The 21,305-nt window shown below is 47.8% G+C and overlaps 1 protein-coding gene across 2 annotated transcripts in view; it reads left to right on the top strand.

The window, feature by feature from the left end:
* KIF2C (kinesin family member 2C) overlaps positions 1-21,305 on the top strand; it is a 1,469,089-nt gene that overhangs the window by 1,266,747 nt on the left and 181,037 nt on the right. For both annotated transcript variants that reach the window (XM_078671750.1, XM_078671748.1), the window contains one exon: positions 18,548-18,658. In XM_078671750.1, coding sequence (XP_078527876.1) covers positions 18,548-18,658 — 111 coding nt within the window. The remainder of the gene's footprint in view (positions 1-18,547; positions 18,659-21,305) is intronic.

Raw genomic sequence — 21,305 nt, 5'->3', positions numbered from 1 at the left:
GCCCCCGGCACTGGCTGTGCCCCTGGCCGATGCAGTACCCATCCTCACCCTGTGGAAAAGTAAATTTTGCCATGTTCTGTGTCCCTACGCCTCATCCATCATATGTTATGTGTGCATGACCAATATGCATATGTTATTCCCCATGTCCGATTAATGACGCAATTCCAGTTGTGTCCACCTCTAGTATGCTAGTTTCCAGTCCTCGTGAATACTACGAATATCAGGCCTATGTAAAGCTATGTTGCCACGTTTCTCAGTATGCACGTTATTCCATTATAAAGCCCCCGTTTCCAGGCCTCAAAAGGGCCCGGACATCAGATTCAGCTCCTGTCTCCTGAAAGCCTCGCTGAGGAGCGATACAGCCCCCACCTGTATCCTCGACCCTTCACTTACTCCCTGCCTCGCAGTGCCCGGTGCAGCTTGGTTCTGCCTCTGAGTCTGCCAAAAGTATGTTATAGTTCCAGTTATCAGTTCAGTCCTCCTTCTCTGCATTCCTAAGCTACTGAACTGCATCAATAGTTCCCGTCATTGTCTAGCCTTCTCGTCTCCATGTTAGAGAAATACTGCATTTAATGGTCATTTAATATTCTTCATCACGCACTACATGTAGAATAATGCATGGTCCAGTCTTAGAGTCAAGTTAGCTTTTCCCCTCATGACTTCTAGTTTATATCAACATGTTCCCTAAACATCAGATACCAGATAGGGTTTAGGTACATGTCGCTCCGACCCTCCAGACTTTAGTCTCTGCTCCTAGCACAGAGTTCGTAGCCCCCAGCTTCTCCTAGTAATACGTCATTGCCAGTTTTCGCGCACCATTAGGTTAGAGGTCCCGGCTCCTTAGGTAGCCCCCTCCTATGTTTCCGCCCATTCATGACATATTCTGTTACGTTTGCACCACATGTCTATGTACACGCCCAGTTACACCTACCTTTATTGTTATCTCTCGCGACTGCTACGCGTCACGCCTTCTGCTCCACCCACTGTTACGCCTACTGCAATGTAATGCTATGTGTTTGCGCTATGTATATAAGTCAATGTATTGTTATTAAAAGTTAGCGCGCTCATCCCAGATCAAGCCCCGGCAGCTGCTGGGCCTCTTTTCCCCTGCTGGGCCCCAGTTGTCCTGCTGGGCCCTGTTACCCCTGTTCTATGCAGGTTGTCCTGATCCTGTCCTTATGCTGTAATAAACCTGCAGAAACTCCTACTACCTCGAATCTTGACTCTTATTTTATTGAGCTATCTGTTATTTATTCATTCATTCAAAAATAGATCCGGTATTATTTATTTATATACCACATAATGGCGCCCGAATAGGGACTTGCCCTTTCCCCACGCGTCGGTGAAGCCACGCCGACCCCCTGACCCTCTGCAGTCGTGACGGAACCATACCGTGCACTGGCAGATATTTCTGCTCCAAGTATCCCTCAGGCCCACGGAGGAGACGGAGGAGGCGGTCCAGCATCCGAACGAGACGGTGGAGGAACGCGGCGAGTCCCGACCAGAGCCCAAGCCGAGAGTCCAAGGTCCGAGGTATCCGGAGGCCCACCCGTAACTGAAGTCCGAAGTCCGAAGTTCGTCGTCGTAGCAGTCCAGTCCCGTCCGAGGCCTTCCGTTCCGTGCTGCCCGGTGAGTACCATTGCTGGGGTAGTATCTAGACAGGACCAATCTAAATTGACTCCTGGTCCGTGGGTTGGTGGTGCCCAGACTCACAAACGAAGTGTTCACCTAGGTGGATACGGGTCTTGATGCGTCCCTTTATGGGACCGGTATGTTTCGTACTGTTACAGCAGTGCATCCAGTAATTCTAGTCTGTTCCGTTCTCGAGAAATTCTGTTCTGTTTCTGTTCTCAGTATTCCAGGTAATATTCTGTTCGAACTGTTATTTATAATGTTCTTCATGTATTTTAATGTTGTGGTATGAGTGCGACGTGATTTCGTGTTTTTATTGTGTATTGTGTCCAGATTACAGTCCAGTCATGCCTATATTTTCCAAGTTACGTCAGATAAAAACTAGAAAGGGTCTGTTAGAGGAAGCGGTTCCTGTCCCACCTAGGGACAGTCCAGGTCACTTTATGTATCAGAAACATGGCATAAGCGCCATAATGTATCTAGATTTATGGGTAGAGTATACCAAACAGTTAGACAGAAAGTATAGATGGCCCGTATCGGGTACATGGGATGCCGAATGTATCATGCGAGTAGAAGAAGCATTATGGAAAAAGAAAGCCAGACAGTCACAGAAAGATGCCATCGAGTTATGGCGTAAAGAAGCGCATAGAAGAACCGAAAAGGAAGTCAGAAAGTCAGAGTTAAGTAGAGAATCCCAAGAACGAGCCCAAGAAAGAGAATTAATCGAGATAGGTGAACGAGTCAAAGCCGAACAGTCAGACAGACAGAGGCATGCCCTTATTAAGGGTATGTATCCTCTTCTTGCCGAGGGCTTGCCAAAAGCGACCCCAGAGGCATCCAGTAATTTCCCGCCACCATTAGTTCCGACCAAGCTACGTCACAAACCGACCGCAGCTGATATTTTTATTTCGTCCTACTTGGACGACACAGTCCCAGAATATGCAAATCCTGTTCGCGCTCCGCCAGTCCCTGTAAATCAGGCACTTCCTGCTCCTCCAGACACCGGGGTGCCCTTAACAGCTCCCCCGGTCCAGTCCGCCATACAAGTCCAGCCCACGTTACAACTACCGACCCTGTCAGCACGAAGAATGTCAATCGACGATTCCAGTTTAGGGGCCGCAGGAGGAGGTCTTCCTCAAACCCCGCCGCCACACAAGCGTTTAACATTACTCGAATTACATGCTCAAGCGTTACAGCGCACGCCCAAACATCAGTCTGTTACAGAAATCAGGCAAACCCTTAACGAATGTGTCTATGATCCAGTCCCAGGCGAGTATAATATGGTTTTATATTCCTTACGTGTAAGGAGAGTGACCGAGTATCTAGTCACCTTACCGAATATGAAAGAAGATCTAGACAGAATATATTGTTTCATCCGTACAGGGGATGATCCAGAAAGTATTGGCGAGATTATGTCTCAAAGGAAAGCCGAGATCCAGCTCATGATATTAAAGTTCCTGATCAATTGTCTAATAAGAGAACAAGATTACCCGTCTAAAGATTCCGCCGAGATGAAAATCCTGACAAGGTGGAGTGATAATATAGCCGAGGGTAAGCACAAGACCGTCGGTGCTATGGAGAGTATGTACAAGAAAATTCGTAAAGAAATAATAAGGTTACACGACCAGCGTAAAGCAGCACAAGTAAGCGAGAAAGAAAGTATCTCTGATCCTGAAGAGGAAGAGAACGAGAATTCCGCCAGAATAGCGTATGTAGGAAAATCTAGATTTCCAGATCGTCATTTACGTCTAGAACACAAGTCTGTTTTTCATCATCCAGCACCAGAACTAGGTTCTCTAGAACAAGTATTTCAAGCTACCGATCACATTCTGAAATCACGAATCGGTTATAGTGAATTAAGTACCATGCATGAACAAGAACTAGCCCGATCAGCAGTCCGATGGATTACTGATTCTACCACTTTTCCAGACGAAATAGTGGCACAAATGTTTCTGAAATTGCCCCCAGCCGAGCAACGACTGGTGGGTATGTATATGATCCAGTACCTCATTACTCTGTATGAGGGTCAACATTCTGATCCAGGTCCGTTGCATGATGTTCTGAACGAGTTACTCCAGTATAGATGGAGAGGTCTAGGTACCGATTTAATTAGTGTCATTCTAGAACAGCGCCACAAATATAGAACGTTCCTGAACCCGCATTTTGTTCATGTCTCACCCCCAGAAAGTAAATCATTTTACATAGACAGACAGAATCCGTTACGAGAAGTCCACCCAGTCCAAGGGGCGGGTGGCGTAATGCAACGAGTGTTTGTATACACTCCAATATCAAAGATGGAACTTCTTGAAATGAAGAAATTAATTCCCTGTCATGACAAAGATCCAGCGGGGTTCCATAGAGAATTAAAAGACATGCTCCGTATGGGAGAATACACTTACCCAGATATCATTAAAATGTTAAAGGTCCTGTTACCCGCAGGGGTGTATGAAAAGTTAAAAGAAAAAGAATGGGAGGTGGGAGAGAAAAAGATCGATTGGGCAGCTCTAGAAGCTGAAGATAAGGCACGAGTACCAGGTACCGGTCTTGGAGATAAATGTAAAGAATTACCAGAATTACTGATTCAAGTTTTACCCAGATTATTGACAACTAGGAAGGAAGACTGGGATGCAATCTCAGCCTGTAAACAGAAACAAGATGAAGATATTAGTGATTTTTATTCTAGATTTGAGAAATGTTTCAGTATCAATAGTGGTCTCAAGACAAGTAGTGAGTCATACCCTCACCTTTTTGTTACCAAATTAGTCAAGAATTCAAGTCCACAAATTAAAAATCGAGTCTTGAAAGTCGAAAGCACCTGGCAAGCAAACACCCCGTCCCAGATGCTCCAGATGCTCCAGTATCACCAGAATAGAATTAGGGAAGAGCAAGAACACGAGAGAAAACGTATGAAAGATACGAAAATGAAAGTGCTAGTTGCACAATCTGTTCCTCAAGACAGTCAGAAGAGGGGTCCGAATCAAGCCAGTCATCCTGCAGCTCCCGTTAAAGGGAACTGCAATTATTGTAAACAGCCAGGTCATTTTATAAACGAGTGTGCAGTTCTGAAACATAACATAGCTACTGGTAAGACTAAAGAAAGACCACGTCCGCCTAGACAAGAACAAGTTTCACAGATTCCTCAGTCACAGAATGCACAACAGACAGTTCCCGCACCGCAGCCTATTGCTGCAACACAGCACGTTACATCGCAGATGTATCAGTATGCACAGTCTGAGTATCCAGAGTACCAGCCATATTCATGAAACAGCCTAGAGAGGGAGGTAGGCTTGCCTCTCATCGAGATACCTGTAGATCAAGAAGGTCCCTATGTTCACAGTCAAGTATTAGGGAAAGACAGAAAGTTTTTGATCGATACAGGGGCAAGTAGGACCACAATTAGTCACGCCGAAGTTCCAGGGGCTCCGCTCTCAGGCTCAAGAAATGTTTCCCTTGGATTTTCAGGAAAGCCAATAGTTAATGAGATATCAAAGCCAGTCACTCTAGAAGTAGGTCCATTGTCCCGCACTACTGATCTGTTACTTACTAAGTCATGTCCAGAAAATCTGTTAGGCATTAAGACACTGAAAGAGTTAGGTGCAGTTATTTGCTGTTCCCCAGAGGGAATACGTCTGTTCCTACGTGACTTTAAGGGTCACTATGTATTACGAGATTTTGATTCCAGATTGTCTAATGTTCCGCAGCATTTATGGGCGCAAGGTCCAACTGATGTAGGTTACATGCAAATCACACCCCATCGTGTGACTCTCAAACCAGGTGTAGTGTTACCACGAATCAGACAGTACAGATTGCCATCTGAGGCTGTAGCAGCCTTATCCAAAATTATTGACGAGCTCATTGTTCAAGGAGTAGTTGTAGAAACTGACTCCAATGTATGCAATTCTCCGATCATTCCAGTCATGAAACGTACTGATCCTAATGCACCCCCAGTATATCGATTAGTGATTGATTTACGAGAGCTTAACAAATGTATTATTCCTCAGTACCCAGTTGTCCCAGACATCTCTTCCCTGTTAACAGCCATTGATTCCGAAGCCATGTTCTTCACTGTCATAGACCTCAAGAATGCATTTTTTAGTGTTCCAATTCACCCAGACAGCCAGTTTCTTTTCGGATTTTGTTTAAATGGAAGGAGCTATATGTTTACACGCGCTCCTCAAGGTTTCACAGAAAGTCCTAGTATTTACAGTCAAGCACTCAAGCGACAACTAGACAACATTCACATGCCAACTGACACTGCCCTGCTCCAGTATGTCGATGATCTCCTGATCACAGCCCGTTCTGAACGTGACTGCGAGCGAGCGTCACTGACAGTTTTGTATTTCCTTGCCGAGATGGGGCACAAGGTGTCACCTTCGAAGCTTCAATTCTGTGTCCAGCAAGTGGTATACTTAGGGCACTTGCTGTCCAAGAGGGGTAGGCAGTTGACACCAGACCGTATCCAGTTAATAGCGAGTCTTCCCCAGCCCAGAACCCAGAAGGAGGTACGTGCTTTTATCGGCCTTACTTCTTATTGTAGACAATGGATTCCCCAGTATGCATTTCTAGCCAAGCCACTGATACAGTTAACGACACAGGAGGCAGCCGTATCGACTGTCCTCCCTTGGACATCTGAACATACACTTAGTTTCAATGAGTTAAAGAAAGCCCTATGTCAAGCTCCAGTTCTAGCCACACCGAACTACAGTAAGCCTTTTACACTTTTCGTTACTGAACGCGAAGGTACAGCATTATCTGTTCTCACACAAGATCAAGCAGGACAATACAAGCCCTGTGCTTATTTTTCGAGCACATTAGATCCAGTCGCCCAGGCGTTGCCTGCGTGCCTCAAGTCAGTTGCAGCCACAGCACTAGCAATCAGACAAAGTGATTCCATAGTTTTAGGGCATTCCCTGACAGTACAAGTCCCACATTCAGTAGAAGTTCTTTTAAACCGAACACAAACTCAGCACTTGACAATTGCACGTTTAACAGGTTATGAATTGACACTGTTCCAGCCACACATAGAAATTAGACGCTGCAACGTCCTGAATCCTGCTACACTGTTACCATCAGTTAATTCAAATCCAGACACACATGACTGTGTGGAAGTAGTTAACATTACGACAAAGCCAAGACAAGACCTGACAGACATTCCGTTACCAGATCCTGACCTGACACTTTATGTGGATGGTTCATGTATGAGAACTAGTACAGGAGAACTAGTCGCCGCGTATGCAGTGACTACTGACACCGAAGTTATTGAAACACACCGTATTGATACCCTGTCCGCTCAAGCAGCAGAGCTAGTCGCTCTGACACAAGCCTGTATACACGCCAAGAACCTGAAAGTTAATGTTTACACAGATTCACGTTACGCATTCGGAGTTGTACACGACTTCGGAGTGCTCTGGCAGGAGAGAGGTTTCATGACTTCTCATGGAACCAAGATTCAGCATGGTCTCCTTATTCAAGCCCTGTTAGATGCCATACATTTACCGACATCTATTGCTATCATGAAGTGCAAAGCACATACGAAAGTTACTGACATTATTTCTCAAGGTAATGATCTAGCAGACCGCACAGCCAAGCTTACAGCACAGACTCCAGACATTCCAGTTAACATGACACATACTCCAGATCCGATTACATGTATGACAGTTAAGGACCCTACACAAGATGTCATAGATATCCAGTTACATGCTACTCCTGAAGAAATCAAGAAATGGTCTGAACAAGGAGGGGTCCAGACAGATCAAGGATGGTTAACGAAGGGTAGAGCCACATGGTTTCTCCCCGACTCTATGGTTCAAGTCATTATTAATACCGCACATAGTCCAGCACATTTAGGAGAAAAAGCCATGTTAGACAGTATCCAGAACATTTGGTTCAACAAGCATTTACGAGCTGCAGCCAAGCAGAAAGTCCGTACCTGTATGATATGTTGTCAGTTTAACCCAGGTAAAAGTGTCCCGGTGGAACAAGGTGGTTTCCAGCCCCCTGACCACCCTTTTGAGGTCCTCCAGATGGATTATATTCAGATGGAGCGATGTCGAGGTTTCAAGTATGTCCTTGTAGTTGTATGCGCTTTGTCCAGATGGACAGAAGCATATCCAGTCCCAGATTACACAGCCGCGACCACTGCCAAGCAGTTGGTTCGTGAATTTTTCCCTAGATATGGACTCCCTAGAGTCGTATATTCTGATAACGGTCAGCCATTCTCCTCAGAGTTAATGAAGCACGTTTCCCTTTTGTTAGGGTACCAGTGGAAGTTCCATTGTGTACGCCATCCTGAAGCAGCCGGTCTAGTCGAGAGACATAATCAGACCCTGAAAATCCGTATTGCCAAAGTTTGTAAAGAAAAAGGTGTGGACTGGCTAGTAGCTCTGCCAGTCGCTTTGTTTTATATGCGCATGGTCGCACATTCCAGATCAGGTCTGTCCCCGTATGAGGTCGTGTTCGGCCGCCCCCCTAACATGTGGGGTACTCCTAGACCCCGAAGTATTACCGATGTTTCATGTAATATGCTGACAGATTACCTAGCTTCCTTGATGTCTGCCCTCAACTCATGTCGTTCACAGGTTGCCGCCGCATTTCCAGACAATACCGAGGTGGCACCGCATGAAATCGTTCCAGGTTCCCTAGTGATGGTCCGGAATTTCGACAGATCAAGTCCGCTGGAACCACGTTGGAAGGAGCCACGTCAGGTCCTCCTCACCACCCGTACAGCCGTGAAGTTGGAAGGCAGAAAAGGATGGATCCACCTGTCTCATGTTAAACTTTTTAAAGGACTGAAATCCGTTTCTAAAAACATTTCCCAGGATTTGAAGGACTGCCAGAATATTGCTCTTAAGGACTGTCCCGCACAAGACATTATTACAACCCCTCCCTTGTTAGAGAAAACTCCGCAACAGGAGTATAAGTTAAAGCTCAGGTCTAGTAAAATAAGTCAGTCAGTTTGATTGTATAAGTCCTCCCCTAGGTGAAACGGTTAGACTGTTTCTGACATGTATAAAATAGACCCCCATAGTGAGAGAGTCAGTCGAAGTTCAATTCAATGTATCGTTTTTCTGAGTTTCGTATTATTCATCAGCATAATGATTTCCTGCACCAGCTATGCGTTCTATCTGTATTGTCCAGTTCCTCATGTAAATATGTCTGCTAATGCTACAGTAGAGCACACGTTTAGTGATCTGCCTCCTCACGAATATTCATACCGCCTCGCTATGCGTAACAACACATTTATCCGTATGTTACATTATTCACACCAGACCAGCAATGCCACTAATTGTTGGGTGTGTGGTCGACTCCCCCCTTTCCAGACACCAAAGGGAGTTCTGCCACTCTTTCCTTATCCATTCTCACACAATGGTTCGTGTGGAGCATGGTCCACGTTAACGTCATCCTCAACAGATATGTCTTTTCTTAACAGTACATGTTTTCCAGACAAGAAAGGTTTCCCCCACAGAACAGGTTTAGATCTAGAAAATGAAGTATATAATTTAGGTAATTATTCGTCGAATTTCATGGTCCTGAATGTTCAGTCTGATACTACTCCAGACTTACCTGCTATTTCAGTACTTCCTGTCAAAGGCGAATTATGTGTCCGTAGTTATGGTTCCATACATGTAGGTCATAGTGAATGTACTACTGTTATCCAGTATAGTGACAGTGGGAAATCTGTTTTCAAAGCTTCACGTCATTCTTATTTTATTTGTGGTCAGACCGCATATGTTCGTCTGCCCCTCGATTGGGAGGGAACCTGTTACATTGCCTTCCTACTGCCACCTGTTTTCCTAGCCCCATCTGATTATCACCGAAACACACATCTAGTACACATTAGACATAGAAGGGAGTCCCCAATTGTCGATTATACTGAAACTACTCTAGAACAGTATACAGATTTCAATAAAGGTTTCTTCTTCTTTGTAGGACCTGTCCAGAATAGTAAACTGATCCGTAGGTTAACAAGAACCCTTGAAGCTGTAGTAAATGAGACTGCCTCTGCTCTAGGTAACTTAACCGAAGAACAATCTGCTATGAGATTTGTCGTTTTGCAAAATCGTCTCGTCCTTGACGTCATACTGGCCGATAGGGGCGGGGCCTGTAGAGTCGTCGGATCTAGTTGCTGTATTTTCATTCCAAATAACGCGCCGTCTGTTTATTCAGCTATAACCAGACTCCATAAAATTGCCCATCTGTTACACCAAGATCCAGGCACCTGGACATGGTCCGGTTGGTTCTGGAATATAATTTCCGCATGGGGATGGAAAGTCCTGTCCTTTCTAGGTATTGCAGTAGCGATCATATTTAGCTGCTGCCTCTGTATACAATGTGGCCCTGCGATTTGCAGCATGTGTGCTACCTCTTGTATTCCTAGTCCCAAGCCCCGTTCTAAATCCCGTTCCAAGACAATTCGAGACGAGCAAATGGTACTGTATGAAATGATAGATGGTATCATGAAAATTGATGTTTCCTGATGGAAACGTAGTGACAAGGAGGGAATGTGGAAAAGTAAATTTTGCCATGTTCTGTGTCCCTACGCCTCATCCATCATATGTTATGTGTGCATGACCAATATGCATATGTTATTCCTCATGTCCGATTAATGACGCAATTCCAGTTGTGTCCACCTCTAGTATGCTAGTTTCCAGTCCTCGTGAATACTACGAATATCAGGCCTATGTAAAGCTATGTTGCCACGTTTCTCAGTATGCACGTTATTCCATTATAAAGCCCCCGTTTCCAGGCCTCAAAAGGGCCCGGACATCAGATTCAGCTCCTGTCTCCTGAAAGCCTCGCTGAGGAGCGATACAGCCCCCACCTGTATCCTCGACCCTTCACTTACTCCCTGCCTCGCAGTGCCCGGTGCAGCTTGGTTCTGCCTCTGAGTCTGCCAAAAGTATGTTATAGTTCCAGTTATCAGTTCAGTCCTCCTTCTCTGCATTCCTAAGCTACTGAACTGCATCAATAGTTCCCGTCATTGTCTAGCCTTCTCGTCTCCATGTTAGAGAAATACTGCATTTAATGGTCATTTAATATTCTTCATCACGCACTACATGTAGAATAATGCATGGTCCAGTCTTAGAGTCAAGTTAGCTTTTCCCCTCATGACTTCTAGTTTATATCAACATGTTCCCTAAACATCAGATACCAGATAGGGTTTAGGTACATGTCGCTCCGACCCTCCAGACTTTAGTCTCTGCTCCTAGCACAGAGTTCGTAGCCCCCAGCTTCTCCTAGTAATACGTCATTGCCAGTTTTCGCGCACCATTAGGTTAGAGGTCCCGGCTCCTTAGGTAGCCCCCTCCTATGTTTCCGCCCATTCATGACATATTCTGTTACGTTTGCACCACATGTCTATGTACACGCCCAGTTACACCTACCTTTACTGTTATCTCTCGCGACTGCTACGCGTCACGCCTTCTGCTCCACCCACTGTTACGCCTACTGCAATGTAATGCTATGTGTTTGCGCTATGTATATAAGTCAATGTATTGTTATTAAAAGTTAGCGCGCTCATCCCAGATCAAGCCCCGGCAGCTGCTGGGCCTCTTTTCCCCTGCTGGGCCCCAGTTGTCCTGCTGGGCCCTGTTACCCCTGTTCTATGCAGGTTGTCCTGATCCTGTCCTTATGCTGTAATAAACCTGCAGAAACTCCTACTACCTCGAATCTTGACTCTTATTTTATTGAGCTATCTGTTATTTATTCATTCATTCAAAAATAGATCCGGTATTATTTATTTATATACCACAACCCCCAAGATGGACCTGAAGCCCGATCACCCAGAAGGTGGTGATGAGGATTGGGAGGCAGACCAGTTAGAAGAGCCAGACTGGAGAGGACCTGGGTGTGACCCCAGTGGTCTGGACACCTCTCCTGACAATGGCATGCTTGCTCCCCCTACCGTGGGTATGGAGGAGGGAGCTTCTTATGCTGTGGTGGTGAGAAGGGCAGCTGAGCCTGGGTCTGGAGCTCCCTTCTGTGGTAGTCAGGACTAATCTCCTGGCGGAGGTGCTTCACCCAGCGGCAACCTCATCTGAGCCCCTTTTGCTGTTCAACGAAGCGCTGACTGACTTCCTTCTGGGGACATGGTCCAAGCCCAGCACAGGGGATCCTGTGGAACGGACGATCACCCGCCACCACTGCCTGGCTCTGAGGGACTCAGTTTTCCTCACCAAAGACCCTTCCCCAGATAGCTTTGTAGTTCAAGCCTCTTCCTCTAAGGGCACATTCTCTTCTGATCCCCCAGATAGGTAATCCAAGAAGCTGGCTCATCTTGTGAATCGGATGTTCTCTTCCTCCAGCACTGGCACTTCACCACCAGGAAGATTCAGCTCTCTTGGCAAGGAAGCTGTAGAAAGTGTCCCAGCTCCAGGAAGTAGGTTGTGGTTGCTATTCCCGCTACTTTCTGGTGCCCAAGAAGGACAAAGACCTGCGTCCTCTTCTAGACCTCAGGGCCCTCAACCGCTTCCTCGGGAAGGAGAAGTTCAAAATTCTAGCCTTGGCTCAGATACTGTCTGCCCTCGACCCAGGAGACTGGATGGTGGTGCTGGACTTGCATGATGCCTATTTTCACATTCCCATCCTGCCAGCCCACAAACGCTACCTGTGGTTCACGGTAGGCCATGAGCGTTTTCAGTTCACCGTGCTCCCCTTTGGCCTTACCAGTGCCCCTCGGGTGTTCAAGAAAGTGATGGCAGTGGTCGCTGCTCATGTGCGTAGATTAGGGGTTTGTCTTCCCCTATCTCAACGACTGGCTGTTGATGGTGGATTCGCCCCAGGCTGTCGTCTTCCACCTCCAGACTATTGCAGACCACCTGCACTCACTGGGATTCACTCTCAATGTGCCAAAGTTACACCTAACTCCATCTAAGAGACTCCCTTTCATCTGAGCTTTTATGGACACAGTGCAGTTTCGTGCCTATCCTCCTGAGCAGCAACTTGGGGTACTCAGGCTATATCAATGTTTTAGTATCTATTACGGGTGGTGCAACGTCTCTTTAAGCGGGGGGGTGAGCCTTGGTTAGATCTATTCACCACCAAAGAGAACGGGCAATGTCAGTAGTTTTGTACATTGGAGTTTCCAAGGTGGCCCTCACTCTTGGTCGCAAGTAGAGTTGCAGCCTCCTGTATGCCTTTTTTCTCCTGTACCACTTTTGCCCTGAGTGCTGAAGATCAAGCGCAACGGGGTCCAAGTCATACTTGTGGCACCAGACTGGGAATGAAGAGTCTGGTACCCTGAGCATGGCTATCGATCCTCTGAGAGGATCTTCTGTTGCAGCAGCAGGGGACCGTCCTCAATCCGAACCTGTCCAACCTTCACCTCCTTGCGTGGAGATTGAACAGCAGCAGTTGACAGCGTTTGACCTTCCTCCCAAAGTCTGTAATGTCATCTTGGCAGCCAGGTGTCTCTCCACCAAGACGGTATACACCTGTCAATGGAACAAGCTTGTGGCATGGTGCACAGCAAACGCTGTGGATCCCCCCCCCCTTTTCTGAGGTTTTGTTCCTTCTTTCTTTGGCCCATCAGGGCTCTGCTCTGGGCACTCTTAAATGCAATCTGGCAGCCATTTCTGCTTTTCGTCAGCTACCATGTCACCCCTCTTTGTTCAAGTTCTCTATTGTAAGCAGGTACTTTAGAGGCATTATTAATCTTTCCTCCATCTCCTTTCATAATGCCTCAGTGGGACATGAACCTTATGCATGCTCTCTTCAAACCTCTTCACAACTGTCCTCTAAGGCTTTTAACTGTAAACTGCTTTTCTTGTCATCACCTGTCCTCAGTGAGTGAGCTTCAGACATTCTTCTAAGCCCCCCTTCTTTGTACATCCGGACAAAGTCATGCTTTGGACGAGACCCTCGTTCCTACCTAAAGTTGCCACTCCCTCTCACATCGGACAAATTATCACTGCCCACTTTTTTCCCACCTCTGCACCCATGCAAGGAGCACGAAGGATTTCCGGGTGGACAATCAACTCCTTGTTGGCTGTGGTTGCCAAGAAAGGTCGGGTTGTGGAAAAGTGTACCATCTCTCAAGGTCGTCCTTAGTTTAATGATTTGTTGTGCTTCAGCTAAAAAGGAACCTCCAGTGGGGCTGTGAGCTCATTCCACTAGAGCTACGGCATCAGCTACTGCTTTGTCGCGTGGAGTCCCACTCATCTGCCAGGTGGCCATGTGGGCTTCTATGCTCCCGTTCATCAGACATTACTGCCTGGATAGTCAAGTCTGGAGGGATGGCTACTCTGCCCATTGTGACCTCCAGGACTTTCTGGTGTGAACTTGGTTCGCAGTCTCTCCTCCTGCGGTTGGTATTGCTGGGGTATCTATTCTATCTATCCACGACCCACCACCACCCGCAACAGGTACCTCACAGGAATTGGAGCAAGATCACCGCAGACCAGCTCACCACCTCCCTCAGCCAGAGCCCACCCGCCAACACAACGGACCCCAACGAAGCAGCCCGCAACTTCACACAGTGGCTGACCGCCTGCGCCGACGACCTCGCGCCACTAAAGAACCCTCCCAGCAGACCCAGAAGCAAGAAGGCATCCTGGTTCACCGACTACCTCAAGGACTCCAAGAAGACCTGCCGCACCCTCGAGAAAGCCTGGCTCCTCGACCGGACCACCGACAACATGACCGCCCTCAAACACGCTACCCGCAAGCACCACCAGCTCATCCGCACCACCAAGAAGAAATCCCTGAAGGAACGACTGGACAACAACGACCACGACAGCAAAGAGCTCTTCACTATCGTCAAGGAGTTCTCCAACCCCAGCACCGGCACCAACGACATCACTCCGTCACAAGACCTCTGCGACTCCCTCGCCTCGTTCTTCCACCGCAAGATCGCCTACATCCACAACAGCTTCGGCGCCCTACCCAGGCACCCAACCGTCGAACCAACGCCCCCCACCGCCACCCTTCGCACCTGGACCACGGTGACCACCGAAGACACAGCCCGCACGATGAACACCATCCACTCCGGATCACCGACCGACCCCTGCCCACACCACGTCTTCAACAAGGCCGACTCCACCATCGCACCCCAACTCCGGAACATCAACGCCTCCTTCAACACCGCCACCTTCCCGGAGAGCTGGAAGCACGCCGAGATCAGCGCCCTCCTGAAGAAACCTACAGCGGACCCCACCGATCTCAAAAACTTCCGCCCCATCTCGCTCCTCCCTTTTCCTGCTAAAGTCATCGAGAAGATCGTCAACAGACAGCTGACCGCCTTCCTCGAGACGAACGGATCCCTCGACCCCTCGCAGTCCGGCTTCAGAGCCAACCACAGCACCGAGACCGCCCTCATCGCAGCCACCGACGACATCCGGACCCTGCTCGACAAGGGGGAAGCAGTGCCTGTCATCCTCCTGGACCTCTCCGCTGCGTTCGACACGGTCTGCCAGCGCACCCTAGTCCAGCGCCTCAGCAACATCGGTATCCAAGAGAAGGCACTGGAGTGGATCATCTCGTTCCTCGCCGGAAGAACACAAAGAGTCCGCCTCCCCCCGTTTCGCTCCGAGGCCACCGAAGTCATCTGCGGCGTCCCGCAAGGATCTTCACTCAGCCCCACCCTCTTCAACATCTACATGAAACCTCTCGCAGCCATTGCACGCCAGCACAACCTCAACATCATCTCTTACGCCGACGACACCCAGCTGATCCTCTCCCTCACCAGAGACCCCGACACCGCCAGAACCTGCCTACACGAAGGGATGAAAGACGTCGCCGAGTGAATGAAGGTCAGCTGCCTGAAACTGAACTCGGACAAGACGGAAGTCCTCATCCTGGGATCTTCGCCCTCCGCCTGGGACGACTCCTGGTGGCCCCCAGCCCTGGGCACCGCACCCAAGCCAACCGACCACGCACGCAACCTGGGCTTCATCCTGGACCCCTCCCTCTAGATGACCAGACAAGTCAACGCCTTCTCCTCATCGTGCTTCAACACCCTGTGTATGCTTAGCAAGATCTTCCGCTGGATCCCGACCGAGACCAGGAAGACTGTCACCCAGGCACTCGTCACCAGCCGACTGGACTACGGAAACGCCCTCTACGCCAGAACCACAGCCAAGCTACAGAAAAGACTCCAGCGCATCCAGAACGCCTCCGCCCGACTCATCCTGGATGTGCCCCGACGCAGCCACATCTCCAGCCACCTGAGGAACCTGCACTGGCTCCCCGTCGACAAGAGGATCACGTTCCGGCTCCTCACCCACGCACACAAGTCTCTCCACGACCTGGGCCCCAAGTACCTCAACGACCGCCTGACCTTCTACACGCCCACCCGCCAGCTACGGTCCACCAGCCTCGCCCTCGCAGCCGTACCACGCATCCGAAGAGCCACCGCGGGAGGAAGATCCTTCTCTTACCTGGCTGCCAAGACTTGGAACTCCCTCCCCATCCACCTTCGGCTGACCCAGGACTATCTCGCCTTCAGGAAACCACTCAAGACCTGGCTGTTCGAGCAGTAGCATACCCCTCCCCCCAAGCGCCTTGAGACCCTCCCGGGTGAGTAGTGCGCTATACAAATGGCATGATTGATTGATTGATTTGATATTCTAAGGTAAGGAATCTATAACTAATTAATAGTCTTTCGGATGAACAAGTTACCTTCGGTAATTATGTATCTGAAGACATATATTAGTTATAGATTCCTTACCCCACCCATCCTCCCCGCTCTGCGAACTGACTTCTAGGGATATGGACTCCCCTGCAGGGCCCTAGTGAGGCGCACAAGTGGTCAGAGTAATGTCTCTGCGCTACTGGCGTGGAAAGTAGTGTCAGAGCTGACGTCCGCGCACGGGGGCCTCGCCTAAGTAGGCACTGTGATGTCATAACGGCAACCAAGACAACGGACGCGGAGTCGACAGACTCCACCTACTGACGCACAAGGGTACTGCTGAAGAAAAAATTCTCCAGTCTGAAGCCTGGGAGTAATTCTAAGGTAGGGAATCTATAACTAATATAGGTCTTGTTACAGACGGTAAGTAACTTGTTCTTCCAGCACTTCGTTGTGCTCTGGGGTTCTGTTTGCTTGAACCCTAACCCTTATGAGATTACCTTGTTTTATGTTGATTTCCATGCACTTTCCTCCCCTCAGTGGCGGGCATTGGGTTGTTTCTGTGTACTGTACTTTTCTGTTGCACATCGGTACTTCGTACAATTTTTCCTGTCAATATCCATGCTTGGCATAAGCATTCTCTTACTGCTTTTCTCTTCCACCCCACTCCCCCTCGCTGGGGGGTGAAGGGGAGAGATATGTCTATCTAGATACCTATTAGTGTTTAATATTTTGCGTATATATATTTCCATATATTTGTATATTCAATGGATTTCCTGGAGCTGTTCACGTCTCTAGCACTTTCTTCTATTTATAGCCACTTCTTGCGGATAGTTATTGCGATTGTTTCCACTTCGCTAGTATGACTCTTCTGTGATATTAAGAGATTGCTCATTGGCCTTTCAGAGGTTCTGTGTTCCACACAACCTGTTCTAGATTCGTTCTACGTTCACTTTTAGCCTTGTTGGGTCAATTACTGGCATTTAGTCTTGCCATGAATGTTTGTTTTTTCTTCACATTGTTGGTGTTATATAGTCTAACATGGTTTCTTTCGGTTGCTGTCGCATTTTATGCCAGGGCCAGATGCGGTCTGAGTCTTGTTTCGCCTGTTGCATTCTTTTGGCTTTGATGTATCCGGTCAGGCGGCATTCTGCTCCCATAGCTTTCGGTGTACAATCCTTCTGCACCTGGTTCCATATGTGGTACTTTTGTGAATAAGTTTGATATATGCAAAACTTAATGACTGAGTGCGATAACCCTCCCCCAAGTCTGGCACCTGGGAAGGAATCTAAACTAGGGAATCTGCGGCTATGTCCTGATCTACCAGGTACATTGTTACCAAAGGTAAGTAACTCGTTCTTCTAGCTCTATTTTTGCATTCTTTGTATCAGTTTGTGAAGTGTTTATACCAATCACTGTAGTTTGAGGATCCTGTATGGGTTTTGGATTTGGTCTTAATTTCTTATGGGATAGTGTTCTGGTTTGTTGAGATGCTTAACCATAACTATCTTTCTGACCGCAATCATGTGAGAGAATGGTAGGGAGTTACAGGCTCTTCTCCATACTTTAAATTTCTCTTCCTTGTGGACAGGGTAATTCTTATTTTATAGCTGTAGGCCATTTCCATCCCTCTTGAGCCCTGCTTCTGACTTCTTTTCCCGGATTTTCATGTCGTCAACCCCTTGTTTGATGCTGCTCTCTGTGGTTGTGTTGAATCTCGTGAAGGAATAGTAGAGCAAAAAGCCCATCTGAGGGAGACATTCTCTACATCGCATGCAATAAATCGCATTCCATTACAACGCAAGTAGTTACGACTTTCTATAGGGGGCACAAGATTGATGGATTTAAAATCCAATACCTTCCCTACTGTTAGACTGGAGTTTGAATAGTAAATTATACAATTCCAACATCCAACGCCCCCTTCAGCAAGTCGTCGTTGTAAAGGTATGTGATGTAACAACGCAGTCGTTACAAACGTGTTGTAATGGCACGCGATGTATCGCATGCAGTGGAGCATCGCATATTCACCATCTGATGGATACTCCATTTCCTATTCTCACCTGCTCTCTGTTGAGCCCAAAAATGTGGACCTATTGTCACCCATGCTTTTTGGTCACTTTGGCTCTTCAGCTGCTGCTTTAGCACCACCATCTGGGGCAGGTGATGAGACATTGCTGATCATCTTATGCCTCCAGTCTGAGAGGACCAACTTGTTGTAATAGATGTGTGTTCTAGAAAAATGTTAGTGAAGAAAAGTAATTTGTTCTAACAGTGGTTAAATTGCTCACAGTATCTCAAACTGTGCTTTTCTCAAAATTACATTTTCATTTGTTTTCCATTCTTTTGGAGGAAGAGGATGAGGAAGAGTTATCTACCCATATGACCAGTTTCCAGGATGCAATGACACAGATCGGTGAATTGGAAGATAAGGCAGTGGAACAGTTCAGAGAATATCTCCAGGTAATGTGTAAATTTGGTGTATTGTTCAGTTGGGAATTAGGACTCCTTCAATATGTAGAAATAACAAATCCACAATTGTGCCGTTTCAGTTATTAGTGACGGAGTAGTTTGTCTTCATTCCTCCATACACCACATGTTCACTCGCAGGAGAATTTTGAAATTTTCCTGCTTTTTTTGTGTAACCCTCACACTTTCAGTAACAGATCTGTGCAGCTCACACTATTAAAGGCGCTTGTTGGTGCACCTCATTCTAGCCATTACACAAACCACACCACTGGTTTTTTACTTTGTCCCCTGTGCATTGTTCATTGTGCCATCCATCTTGTGCTTTCATCGTGGCCTTTTTTTGTACCCACTGGAACAAAAATGCAAGCCTTTTTAGAGGTGGTCCATCTTTTTATGTAACAAAGCATGTACCAAAAAGTTCAGTCTAAAAGGAACTCCCAAGTGTACCACTACCCATAGTAATAGGGTGTTGACTGCCATCTACTAGGCTGAGGGGAGGAGACACGATTAGCAATTTATAAACAACTGTAGCCTTGGTGTAGTGTGTGTATGGAGAGTATTCTTGAACAGGGGCGGAGTGACTAACACAAACTGTAGGTTCTGGTAAAACCAGTGAAGGCTTTTACTCTAGAATGTGTCCTCCCTGTTGCTTGCTCCTTCAAACATCTTCAGAAAACGTTTTTTGCTCTCCATGTTGCCTTTCTCCATCTGGCTTTAGGATTCTGATGGATACATCTGCCAGTGGATTCCTCCCCTTGTGAATATCCCCTCGCGTCAGCAACATTCAGAAATTATTTTTGTAGCTTCGCGCCGACTTGGGCAACGTCACAGAGGCACGGCATCGCGCGTGACTCCGCTGACGTCACCTACTCCATAATAGGCCCGCACCGTCGTGATGACATCAGTTCCCTTTTTTCCGCGTCGTCGACGCTAACTGTTTTCGAGGGATCCATTTAGCTGTTTAGTAACTTTGTTACTGTTTGTTCTTTTCGGTGTCTTCTTGCTTCTTTGGTTCCTGTCGAGATGTCCAGGAAGAAGACTGGATTCAAGCCGTGCGGAGTATGCGGCAAGATGATGTCGATTATGGATTCGCATGAGTGCTGCGTTTGGTGTTTGAGTTTAGACCATGACGTTGAAGAATGTTCTTCTTGTAGGAAGATGAATCCCAAGGCACTTTGTGAGAGGGAGGCAAAGCTCCTTGTTGCCAAGTTGAAGAACAAGGACAAGAAGAGATCGAGATCACAGACTCGACGGTTGAGGTCTCGTTCGAAGTCGCACTCTAGGTCATCTTCGGCGCATGCTTCAAGGTCATCAAAGAATAATCACAAGTAGAGAAGTCATGAGTCTCGTCATCACTCTGGGAAGGACTCGAGCTCGAGACCGAAGTCGCAGGGGAAGTTGCTTTGCAAGGATGTGGTGACTCCGACTCCATAGGTTCAAGACTCCGAGGGTAAGGCTTCGCCTGCGGATTCGCCCGTTCATTCACCGAAGCCGTTGTCGAATTCTTCTCCGGCTCCATCTCATTCACCTGTCCAGGAGGGTGAGGGAGAAGGAGAAGAGGAGGCTCCGTTGCCTGCGGGTTTGTCGACCCCGGTGCACCAGCCTGAGGTAGAGGTCGAAGTCGAGAAGACTCCGCTCCCTCGAGAGCAACCTGTGGGCTCTTATCCAGCTTTTCCGGCTCCAGGTCAGGACCCTACTCAGTTCCTGAATGCTATGAATGGAGTGTATTCCAGAGCTATGTACCCCTCTGGTGCACCGGTTAGTCCCACGGGTCCATTGGCATACAATCTGGGTATTCCCCAGTCTTACGCTCCTGTGCCTTTCATGCCGGATCCGACTCCGCCTTGGCATTTCTCGGCACCACCGAAGCCTTCGACGCCGATACCCTCGACGTCGATGCCGAATCCGATCCAGCCTCGTGTTCAGCGGTCTGGCCCTCCGGCTTCGAGTTCGGCTCCGGCAGAGTCGATTCGTGATCAGTCGACGCCATTCCTGAAGGAGAGGGTGAGCTGCAGGATTTGGAGGATCTTTTCGACTATCTAAGAGTCTAGTGGCCTTGAGCTGTCTCCTGATTGGGGAATTAGCCTCTGTTTCTGACGCCCCTTCTAAGGATGTGACACCTTATCACGTAGTTATAAGGAAGGCTGCAGATTTGTTGAATATAGCATTACCAACTGCAGAGTATAAGTCCAATATACTAAGAGGTCCTTCATTCACCTTCCTCTGTTGTCGAGCCTATGCTCCCTTTCAATGACGCTTTGGTGGAGCCTATATCTGAGGTTTGGAAAAGACCGCTTACAGCCCCTGCTGTTTCGAGGGCTGTTGCGAGAAGGTACAGGGTGGCACCTGGTGACCCGGACTTTTTATCCACGCACCCCTTACCAGAGAGCTTGGTTGTGCAGGCTGCCTGCTCGAAAAAAATCTGTGGGCGCTTTTCCACAGGTTCCTGGGGATAAGGAATCGAAGCAGGACCAGGCTGCGAAAAAAGTCTTTTCCTCGGCAAGTATGGCGCTCAAATCAACAAATGCTACTTGTCTAATGGGACACTATATCCATGCATTGATGGATTTAGTCAAACAGCTGGTTCCAAAGCGTCCTGAGGAGGATAGGAAGGATTTTCAAGAGGTGATTGCTCACACTC

The sequence above is a fragment of the Lissotriton helveticus genome, chromosome 1_2 (genome assembly GCF_964261635.1).
Source record: "Lissotriton helveticus chromosome 1_2, aLisHel1.1, whole genome shotgun sequence".
NCBI lineage: Eukaryota > Metazoa > Chordata > Amphibia > Caudata > Salamandridae > Lissotriton > Lissotriton helveticus.
Note: the sequence above shows the minus strand (reverse complement) of the source record. Positions and strands in the feature narration are given on the sequence as shown.